Source organism: Mobula birostris, chromosome X (genome assembly GCF_030028105.1).
Source record: "Mobula birostris isolate sMobBir1 chromosome X, sMobBir1.hap1, whole genome shotgun sequence".
In the NCBI taxonomy this organism is placed as follows: domain Eukaryota; kingdom Metazoa; phylum Chordata; class Chondrichthyes; order Myliobatiformes; family Myliobatidae; genus Mobula; species Mobula birostris.
The window spans coordinates 5,138,914-5,150,163 of NC_092402.1; the positions used below are offsets into that span (position 1 = coordinate 5,138,914).

The 11,250-nt window shown below is 52.7% G+C and overlaps 1 protein-coding gene across 1 annotated transcript; it reads right to left on the reverse strand.

The window, feature by feature from the left end:
• Positions 1 to 338: 338 nt before the first annotated feature.
• On the reverse strand, positions 339 to 11,034 carry LOC140191336 (keratin, type I cytoskeletal 19-like). The gene is made up of 8 exons (XM_072248638.1): positions 10,457 to 11,034; positions 9,045 to 9,127; positions 7,317 to 7,473; positions 7,052 to 7,213; positions 4,340 to 4,465; positions 2,773 to 2,987; positions 1,614 to 1,681; positions 339 to 551 (listed from the first exon to the last, which is right to left on the reverse strand). The coding sequence occupies exons 1-8, from the start codon at positions 10,904 to 10,906 to the stop codon at positions 457 to 459; spliced, it is 1,356 nt and encodes a 451-aa protein (XP_072104739.1). The 5' UTR covers positions 10,907 to 11,034; the 3' UTR covers positions 339 to 456.
• Between the last annotated feature and the right edge of the window lie 216 nt (positions 11,035 to 11,250).

Here is an 11,250-nt window from a genome sequence, read left to right on the forward strand (position 1 = left end):
GGTTGAAATGTGGTTTTCTAAGGGGAACATGGGGTGGGGTGGGAAAATCTTCTTCACTCCAGAGGGTGGTGAGAGTGTGGAAGGTGCAAGTGCTGGATGCATGTTCGATTGTGACACTTAAGAGAGGTTTGAATGGGTACGTGGATGGGAGGTGTACAGAAGTTTGTGGTCCTGGAGCAGGTCTATGGGATTAATAGTCCAGCAGGGACTAGATGGGCTGAAGGGCCTGTTACTGTGCTCAATGACTCTGTAACCTCACAAGAGTTCAACCGAGAGATGGGGTCAGTGGCCGTTTGGAAAGTGTTGTACAGAACAGACTCCTCAATATGGCTGGTTTTCAAAGCCTTTATTCATGTCTCAGAGATGCAGAAAGCAGAAAAATCACTTGATATCTGTGTTAAGCCATGCATGGAAGTCTCCCCCTTGCTGTTTTCCAAGGCTCCCCCACCATCTTGATCAATTTATCACCTCCCTACGAGAAGACACCACTTTCCCATTCACAACCTCCTCCACCACGGTGAATGTCTTGGTCTGGGTTGAAACAATGGGCTCTGAAATGAAAAACAGTCAGTCAGCGATCTCACGGGACGGTCACCTGATACAGTCACCAATCAGCGTTCACAAGACCATCAGACATAGGAGCAGATTTGGGCCATTCAGCCCATCGAGCCTGCACAGCCATCCCATCATGCTGATTTACAATCCCTCCCAACCCCGTTCTCCTGCCTTCTCCCTTCTCCCCGTAACCTTTGACGCCCTGACTAATGAAGGATCTATCAGCCTCCAGTTTCCTGAAATATTGCACGGTGAACCTGTGGGATCCGTGGCCACAGATGGCTGTGGACGTCAAGTTATTGGGGTAGACTGAAAGCAGAAATAATGCGCCTAATTCTGCTTGATGTACCAAATGATCTTAAATGTACCAAATGACTTAGCCACTGCAGTTGTCTGTGGGAATGAATTTCACAGACTCACTGCCCCCAGGCTGAACAAATTCCTCCTCTTCCCTGTTCTGAAGATACATACTTGTATTCTGAGGCTGTGTCCACTGGTCCTAGATTCCTCCACTGTAGGAAAAATCCTCTCCACATCCACTCTATTTGTGATCTGGTCCTAGACGCTGCGCATTATAGGAAACATCCTCTCCACATCCACTCTATCTGTGTCCGCTGGTCCTAAGCTCCCACACTACAGGAAACATCCCCTCCACATCCACCCTAACTATGCCCTCCAGTCCTAGACTCCCCGACTATAGGAAAAATACTCTCTACATCCATTCTATCTGTGTCCTCTGGTCCTAAACTCCCCCACTATAGGAAACATCCTCTCCACATCCACCCTATCTATGCCCTCTAGTCCTAGACTCACCGACTATAGGAAACATCCTCTCCACATCCACTCTATCTGTGTCCTCTGGTCCTAGACTCCCCCACTATAGGAAACATCCTCTCCACATCTACGCTATCTGTGTCCTCTGGTCCTAGACTCCCCCACTATAGGAAACATCCTTTGGTTGCCGCCCGACCTGCTGATTTCCTCCAGGATTTTGAGCGCATGACCAAACTTTCTCAGCCCAACTGCGCCGTGCAGACACGGTAAGATAGCCTACTCACTTCTTTCCTCGTTGACCATCGTCTTCAGTATCGTTGACTTGCTTGACACTTGGCCAGAAGACTGACCCCTGAAAATCAAAAGGACAGAGTGTGACCTTACACTACGGGAAGGGCTGGGAGTGGGAGGAGGTCAAGACTTCCAATTAATTATTGCCTGCCACAGAACCTTAGCACACATCTCACATCATATCACAGGCAAAGCCCACCCCACCATCGAGCAGATCTACAAGGAAGAAAATAGCATCTGTCATCAGTGACCCCCACCACCCAGACCAGGCTCTCTTGCCATTGATACCATCAGGAAGGAGGTACAGGAGCCCCAAGACCCACACCACCAGGTTCAGGAACAGTTATTACCCCTCAACCATCAGGAAGGAGGCACAGGAGCCTCAAGACCCACACCACCAGCTTCAGGAACAGTTATTACCCCTCAACCATCAGGAAGGAGGTACAGATGCCTCAGGACCCACACCACCAGGTTCAGGAACAGTTATAGAAACCATAACCATCAGGAAGGACGTACAGCAGCCTCAGGTCCCACACCACCAGGTTGAGGAACAGTTAATAACCCTCTCAACCAACAGGCTACTGAAGCAGGTTGAAGAACTTCACTCAGCCCAACTCTGAACTACAACTCTTCCACAACCTACAGGACTCACTTTCAAGGTCTCAACAACTCATGTTCTCGGTATTAATTTACTTTTACTCAACATTTGCACGACTTGCCCTCTTTTGTATATTGTACATTTTTTAATCAGACTTTGTTATGTAGAGTTTTTTATCTACTCGATTGTATTATTTTACTTCCTTGTCAACAGCTGAGTCTCTTCCCAGGGCAGAAATGGTAACATAAGGGGCCACACCTTTTAGGGGAGGAAAGTATGGGAGCGTTGTAAAAGGTTGCGTTTCTTTTTGACAGAGAGTGGTAGGCATTTGGAATGCCCTACAGGGGCAGTGGGAGAGGCATAAGCATTTAGGGAACTGAGGAATCTCTAAGATAGGGACAGGGATAATGGGACAATGCAGGAGGGAAGGGTTGGATTGATCTTACAGAAGGTTAGAAGCTTGGCACAACTTTGTGGGCCGAAGGGCCTGTCCTGTTCTATGTTCTAGGACTGGATTGTATTCAGGTTCGAGTCTGGCCTGGCGAGTTGCTTACCCGTAGCCGCCCAGCAGCCTGCGATAGGTCTCAATTTCCGCCTCCAGTCTGCTCTTTATGTTCAGGAGCCGCTGGTACTCCTGGCTCATGGACAGGATCTTGGCGCGGAGATCGCCCAAGTCCCCTTCCAGACCGTTGATGGTCATCTGCAGATTGGCCCTCTCGCCGGAGAAGCGCATGTCAACCTCGTTCAGGTTCCCCTCCAGCGAGGCGATCTGAGGGCAAGAGGTGGACGGTGAGAGGGGGATTTCCGGTGACCGGGCTGCACCCACCCGAACTCCCGTCCTTCTACAGCCGCGCGGTAGAGAGCATCTGAACAAACTGCATCACCGCTGGGCACGGGAACTGCCTGGCAGCACACAGGAAGACTCGACAATGGGTAGTCAAAATTACCCAACTCTACACCGGCACCAGCCTACCCACCATCCGTATACAGAAAGGTGCCGGAAACAGGGCCGGAAACATCATTAAGGATCACACCCACCCTGCTCCCGGACTGTGTGTCCCACTCCTGTCACGGTGGAAGATGTGTAGCATCCACGCCAGGACCTCCAGACACAAAAAACAGTGACTTTCCAACAAGTAGTGAGGCTGATCAACACCTCCACCCAATAACCCACACCTTCACACACCCCAATCACCCACTGACCAACCCTTCCACACCCCCAATCACACACTGACCCACCCCTCCACACCTCCAATCACCCACAGACCCACCCCTCCACACCGCATTCACCCACTGACCCAACCCTCCACACCCCCAATCACCCACAGACCCACCCCTCCACACTCCATTCTCCCACTGACCCATCCCTCCACACCCCCAATCACCCACTGTCCCACCCCTCCACACCCCCAATCACCCACTGACCCACCCCTCCACACCCCCAATCACCCACTGACCCACCCCTCCACACCCCCAATCATCCACTGACCCACCCCGCCACACCCCCAATCACCCACTGAGTCACCCCTCCATACCCCCAATCACCCACTGACCCACCCATCCACACCCTCAATCACCCACTAACAAACCCCTCCACACCCCCAATCACCCACTGACCCACCCCTCCAATCACCCACTGACCCACCCCTCCACACCCCCAATCACCCACTGACCCACCCCTCCACACCCCCAATCACCCACTGACCCACCCCTCCACACCCCCAATCATCCACTGACCCACCCCGCCACACCCCCAATCACCCACTGAGTCACCCCTCCATACCCCCAATCACCCACTGACCCACCCATCCACACCCCCAATCACCCACTAACAAACCCCTCCACACCCCCAATCACCCACTGACCCACCCCTCCACACCCCCAATCACCCACTGACCCACCCCTCCACACCCCCAATCACCCACTGACCCACCCCTCCACACCCCCAGTCACCACTACTTTATTAGTTGCTGTCAGAGTCACCTCATGTACAGACACTCCTGTACCCTGCGTCACTTTGCGGACATACAACCTTTGCGAATAATCAATCAATCAATCAATCAATAGCTGGGTGGCTGCCTGGCCTCCCCCACCACCAGCCCAGCCCGGCGGGTTACTCACAATGCTTTGCATCGTGCTCAGCTCGGTCTCCAGCCCCTGACAGCTGTGCCTCAGTTCAGTTAGTCTGGATTTCTCCCCATCGATGGCACCCGATTTGATGCTGATCTCCTGTTGCACAGCCGCAAACTGAAACAGTTGAAAGTAAATTTTTATTGTCAAACCAGACGTACCACACAACTACACTGTTGATGTCCAAAACTCGTCTGTGAAAGGTCTGTTGGGGGTGGTGCTATCGTCGGGCACGTGTCTAAAACCCCTACATTCCCCCATCCCGGGACCTACAGTAGCTCCAAAGACCTCACCCCGGGGAGAGGAAGGAAAAAATGGGATATACATCTGGGGACAACTTGAAAGACTGGGTCACAACATCGGACTCTGGTGAGCGGCTGTCAGCTGCCGATTCTGCAGTAGGGGTGATGGGCCCTCTGCGAGCCGAAGGGTTGTGGGAGCATTTGAATGATGGGGTAAGTGAAGTCATCCCCTCTGATTCATGGTTGATGGTTGAGGGGTGATAACTGTTCCTGAACCTGGTGGTGAGGATCCTGAGACTCCTGTACCTGCTTCCTGATGGCTGAGGGGCAATAACTGTTCCTGAACCTGGTGATGTGGGTCCTGGGGCTCCTGTACTTCCTTCCTGATGGATGAGGGGTAATAACTGTCCCTGAACCTGGTGGTGTGGGTCCTGGGGCTCCTGTAGCTTCTTCCTGATGGTTGAGGGGTAAAAACTGTTCCTGAAACTGGTGGTGTGGGTCCTGGGGCTCTCGTACCTTTTCCCTGATGGCAGCAGTGAGACGAGAGCATGATCTTGTTATGAAGAATAGTGATAAAGCTTCCCAAGGAAGGAAATTGGGGAGAATGGGGGAGGGGGAGTTTGAGGTATGGAGACCCTCAATGAAACCTGGCAGAGTGAATAGACTTGCAACAGCGTAAATCCCTGGTTAGACCACTCTTGGAGAATTGTGTTTCTTTCTGTTCACCTCATTGCGGGAAGGATGCAGATGAGATTCACCAGGATGCTGTTTGGATTAGAGAGGGAACAGAGCAGATTTACCAGGATGCTGCCTGGATTAGAGAGGGTGCAGAGGAGATTCAGCAGGAAGCTGCCTGTATTAGACAGGGTGCAAAGGAGATTCACGAGTATGTTGCCTGGATTAGAGACGGTGCAGACGCGATTCACCAGGATGCTGCCTGGATTAGAAAGTGTGCAGAGTAGATTCACCAGGATGCTGCCTAGATTAGAGAGGGTGCAGAGGAGATTCAGCAGGACGCTGCCTGGATTAGAGAGGGTGCAGAGGAGATTTACCAGGATATTGCCTGGATTAGAGAGGGTGCAGAGGAGATTTGCGAGGATGCTGCCTGGATTTGAGGGGGTGCAGAGGAGATTTGCCAGGATGCTTCCTGGATTAGAGAGCATGTCTTATGATGATAGTGAGCTGGGATGTTTCTCTTCGGAGTGAAGGACGATGAGAGTAGGCTTGACAGAATTGTGCACAATGGTAAGTGGCACAGATCGAGTGGACAGCCAGAGAATTTTTCTGCCCGGGTGGAAATGGCTAATACAAGGGGGCATAATTTTAAGGTGACTGGCGGAGAGTGTAGGACGGGATGTCAGAGGCAACTTCTATCCGTCGGGATTGGTGGGTGCAAGGAATGTGTTACCAAGGGTGGTGGTAGAGGCAGATTTAGTAGGGACATGGAAGAAATTTATAGATTGATACATGGATGGAAGAAAAAATGGAGGAGGGATGAGTTAGTTTGATATTGGTGTAGGTGAAAAGGTTGGCACAACTTCATGGGCTGAGTGCCCTGTATTCTGCTGTAATGTTCGATGTTCTGTTGGAAAAGCTATAGTTGCCTGCTCGCTGGTGGGGAAGGTAATGGATAATTTGATCATTTGGGAACCAGTGGGATGGTTAGGGAGGAAATGTTTCTTGAATTGGGGTGGTGGGACAGAGTCGAAAGTTTGGAGACAGGACGTTCCAGAGAATCGTCACCGTGTCTTCCACTCAAACAGCGCAGAAAGAAGCTGATCAGCTCAGTGGCTCCAGAGGGGGAAAGTAAACCAGGAAACATGGATGTGTAGGAATCTGATTTCTCTTATGCCTTGACAACTGATCGTGTGTCAAATGTTAATTTTAAATCTACCGAAGATGACACTGCAGGATTGAGTGAGGATCAGCTGTGAAGGGATAGAACCAGCATGATGGTCTGAATGTCCTCCTCCTTTCCGTGTGGGGCTTAAACCTGGAATTCTGAGGGTGACAGGTGCAAGGGCTAGGTGTTGAGTCATCGTGTGATGGTGCAGAGATCGGGGTGGGATGACACCGTAACGGCTGACAAGGTGCTAATACATCTTGTGGGGTGGGGTGGGGGGAGCTTCAGCCCGGGTAGTTGAATTCCAACGGTGTCTCTGAGGCAGCTGCTCATTCTGCCCAAGATCTCTGATTTCTCCAGTTTGCTCCGGTATTCCAAAGACAGGGCAGTACGCAAGGGCTCAGGGTAAATTGCCCTCTGTCTAGATTCGGGTTGAGAGGAAAATTGAATGGGCCATTATGAATTGGGAGAGAAGATGCCACGGGCCGAATGGCCTGAATATGCCCCTATTCCCTGCGGTCACCTGGACGTGTGAACAGGTGGGTGGATGGGCCGCAGGGCTCGAAGGGACCAGGAGGGCCTGTTCGGCGCGGAATCTGGGAATAAGATCCCTGTTACCTGCTGCTTGTACCAATCGTCAGCCTCTGCCTTGTTCTGGTTGACCATGGCTTCATACTTCGCCCGAATGTCTCCAAGAACCTTGAGCAAGTCCACGGAGTCTTCAGCTGTGACATCGACAGAAACATTACCAGACATCTGGGACTTCAGGCTCCTGAGCTCCTGCAGGAAGGAAGAATACGTAGCGATTTCACCCTCTGATTCTCGGCAGTGACACGGAACAGAAACGACTCACAATGTTTGGGCAAATATGCCCATTGCTTACATCTTCGTGGTTTTTCCTGATGTAAATGAGCTCCTCCTTCAGGTTCTCAATCTCGGTCTCCAGCTGGCTCTTCATGAGGGTGAGGTTATCCAACATCGTGCGCAGACCATTGATATCGTTCTCAACGGACATCCTGATGGACAACTCAGTTTCAAACCTATCGAGATGGGAAAAGAGCAGGACATTTTGGTCATCGGTGGCTAGGGCTGAAGTCGTTAAGCTTTTCCTGCACCAAACTATACAAGATATCTGGGCCTGCACTCACAGGAATTCAGAAGAATGAGGGGTGACTTCATTTAAACGCATCGAATGGTGAAAGGCCGAGATAGAGTGGATGAGGAGAGGATGTTTCTTATCGGGGAGGAGTCTAGGATCAGAGGACACAGATAGACTGGATGTGGAGAGGATGTTTCCTATAGTGGGGGAGTCTAGGACTAGATGACACAAATAGAGTGGATGTGGAGAGGATGTTTCTTATAGTGGGGGAGTCTAGGACCAGAGGGCACAGATAGAGTGGATGTGGAGAGGATGTTTCCTATAGTGGGGGAGTCTAGGACTAGAAGACACAGACAGAGTGGATGTGGAGAGGATGTTTCCTACAGTGGGGGAGTCTAGGACCAGAGGACACAGATAGAGTGGATGTGGAGAGGATGTTTCCTATATTGGGGGAGTCTAGGATCAGAGGACACAGATAGAGTGGATGTGGAGAGGATGTTTCCTATAGTGGGGGAGTATAGGAGCAGAGGGCATGGGCTCAGAATACAGGAGCATCCTTTTGGATGGGAGATGAGCCCCCCATTTCTATCCTGTTTTCCACCCCTATGCTTGGACGAAGAACAAAAACATTTGCTCCAGAGGGGCTCACGGTGAAGCATTAAAAAATATGGGATCCAGAGGGTGACAGCACTGGAAATGAAGTCGGAGGTTTGAGCGGAGATTGGTCGACAACCCCTTTGTTAACTCATTACATGCCAAACCTCTGAATTCGCTGCATACTATAACAGAGAGGCAGGAAAGCTGTTAGAATCTGGAGCAAAAAGAAACACAAGGTGCTGGTCAAGCAGCATCTGTGGAGGAAGTTTTATGTTAACGATAGTCTATGTCATTTTCAACCACACAAGACACTCTGCAGATATTGTAAATGCAGAGCAAACCACACACACAGAATGCTGGACAAACTCAACAAGTTGGGAGGCATCTGTGGAGAGGAATAAAGAGTTTTGATTTCTCTCCATAGATGCTGATTGACTTGCTGAGTTCCTCCAGGAGAGACAGTGCAGTATGTGTCTGTCTGTCTGTGAGCCGATGCATGTCTGAGCGCCTGTGTCTGCTCTTCTCTGTTCCCAAGAGGGGGAAAAGGAAACTTCCAATTGTTAGATTGAGATCTCTGTCAGTGTTTCACATGCCAAGTTTGTTCGGATACCAGTGTCACTGGAAAGGGTGAGCCTTTTATAATATTATTCCAGTTTTTTTTTTGCGGGGGGGAGGGAGGGGGAGAATACGGTGGGTCTACTTCCCGTTTCTTTGCCCCACACTCCAGTCCAGTAGCTGGCGGTAATGGACCTTATTCTGGTCCGCCAGTCGCCATTAAACTTCCGGAGAAGAAGACGACGACCTGGAGGACTCAGTTGGTCCATTGTCCGCCCTTCAGCGGAAGGGAGAGGGGCCGGAGGAGGCAGACGCGGTCAGTTGGACCCCTATACTCGCATCGGCCGGCTCGGTACTAACTTGGCTTTGAAGTCTTCCGCCGCCAGTTTGGAGTTGTCCACCTGGAGCATGATTCCGGAGTTGGCCAGGATCAAGTCGTTGATCTGTGGGAGACAGGAGGTGGAAGTGTACCAGATGGAGCAAGGGGGACGTGGGGAACCACAGGCACACCGTCCCGCCCGCTTCTGGTTTGCAAGGTTAAACTTAAACCCCTCAACCCCTACCTCTCTCCTCCCAGCCCCCGTCTATCTCAAGGCTACCTCTTCCTCCACCAGCCCCTCCCTCCTCCACCCTGCCCTCCCCTCCGCCCTCTCCACCAGCCCCTCCCACTCTCTCTCTGTCTCCTCCACCCCGCCCGTCCCCCTTTCGCCTTCGATCCCCTTTTCCACGTGGATTTTCCCGGTTTCTTCCCGCATCGCACAGGCGTGAATCGACGGCCCGCTACGTTGACCCGTTTCGATGGCCGTGCGAGAAGTAAAGTCAATCCTTCACCCCCCTGCCCCGGACCTTCCCCATTCCTTCCCTCGCACCTAACGTTCTCCTCTCTGCGGAGGGCACGGCCTCAGACCAGAGGATAGAGGCGAGGAGGAATTTCTTTGGTCGGGGTTGGTGGCGAATGTGTAGAACTCGTTTACTACGGGCGGCCGCAGACAGGTTGGGTAGTCTTCAAGCGGGTGGTCCTCAGGGGCGGCGAGGCGCCCCTTTCCCTCCGCCAGCCCGCGGGGTCACCCTTGGGCAAGGTGGTTAGCCCACCTTGCCCCCTCCCCACATCCACCGTGTCCACATGAAACCGTGAGATCAGGTGGTGGACGGTCGAATGAGCAGTCGATGCCGGTCACAAGTCCTGGTGATGTGACCACTGACGCCAGGCAGACAATCTCTGAAGAGTATTGGTACTGGCCGGGGGTGGGGTTAGGGGCGCCCATCTCGTAAAGGCAATGGCCAACCACCTCTGTAACTTCGCCAAGATTCATTTGAGAGGGACAGAAGATTAGCCAGACTGGAATGGCGGCCCACACTCGATGGGCTGAATGGCCCCGTTCTGGTCGGGTGTCTAATGGCCAACCTCCTCGCACCCTGACAACTCCCCGCCTCCCCCGGCACACACACACACACTCACACACACACACATACACACACACACAACACACACACACACACCACACAAACACACGCACACAAGCACACACACTCACACACACACACACACACACACACACACACACACACACACACACACACACACACCACACAAACACACGCACACAAGCACACACACACACACACACACACACACACACACACACACACACACAGACTCACTCACACACACACACACACACACACACACACACACACACACACACACACACACACACACACACACTGACAATCACTGGGGGGAATGGGAGTTGCTTTTTCCGGGCTCTTACCTGGTCGCGAAGGCCCTTGATGGTGGCCCAGCACTCGCTGTAGTCGCGGGTGGTGGGACCCGCCTGTTGGTAGTACTCCCGGATCTGAAGCTCCAGTTCGGCGTTGGACTTCTCCAGGGAGCGCACCTGGTCCAGGTACGTCGCCAGCCGGTCGTTCAGGCCCTGCATGGTCTGCTTCTCGTTCAGCAAGGCGGCGGAGGAGATGCTGTACCCGCCGCCGGACGCGCTGCTGAACCTGCCGCCGAACCCAATGCTTAACCCGCTGCCGAACCCGCCGCCGGATCCGTACACCATGCCGGCGCCCAGGGCTGAGCCCAGGCCGTAGCTGGAGGCTCGGCTCTGGCCGAAGCCGTACATACTGCCTCCCCGCATGCTTGAGGAGACCCCGGACATGCTGCGGGACCCCCAGCTCTGACCGCCGCTGCTGCTGCTTCTGAAGCTGGTCTGCATCTTGTTCCTCAGGCCTTACACCGAGCCACTGGTGTGCGGCCACCTCCTTCTCGCCTCTTTATATCCTCATCCCGAGCCGGGCCACCGCCCAGAGAGAGAGAGGGAGTTAAAAAAAAAGCGCTGGGCGTGGAGCGGGTAAGCCGCCTGGGGCTCCTTGGAGGGTCTCGAGTTACGGGGGACACACCCAGAGTCCGGAACCCACGATCCCGCCGCCTCCCACGGCCGCGGAGCAGATCTGATCCATTCTGGAGGAGAGAGAGACAGAAAGTTTCTCCAAATTTAATTGTTCAAGTGCAAATGTGTAATTGTCGTTCAACCACTCTTCCGAAATCAGCCAAGCCCAC

What these genes read in the sequence shown, in the direction of transcription:
- LOC140191336 (XM_072248638.1), bottom strand. Translation starts at nt 10,906, where the DNA reads ATGCAGACCAGCTTCAGAAGCAGCAGCAGCGGCGGTCAGAGCTGGGGG. An exon ending in GCGGAAGACTTCAAAGCCAA is followed by an intron (nt 7,474 to 9,044) that starts GTTAGTACCGAG and finishes CCATCTCGATAG; the next exon opens with GTTTGAAACTGAGTTGTCCA. An exon ending in TGAGCACGATGCAAAGCATT is followed by an intron (nt 2,988 to 4,339) that starts GTGAGTAACCCG and finishes TCTTGCCCTCAG; the next exon opens with ATCGCCTCGCTGGAGGGGAA.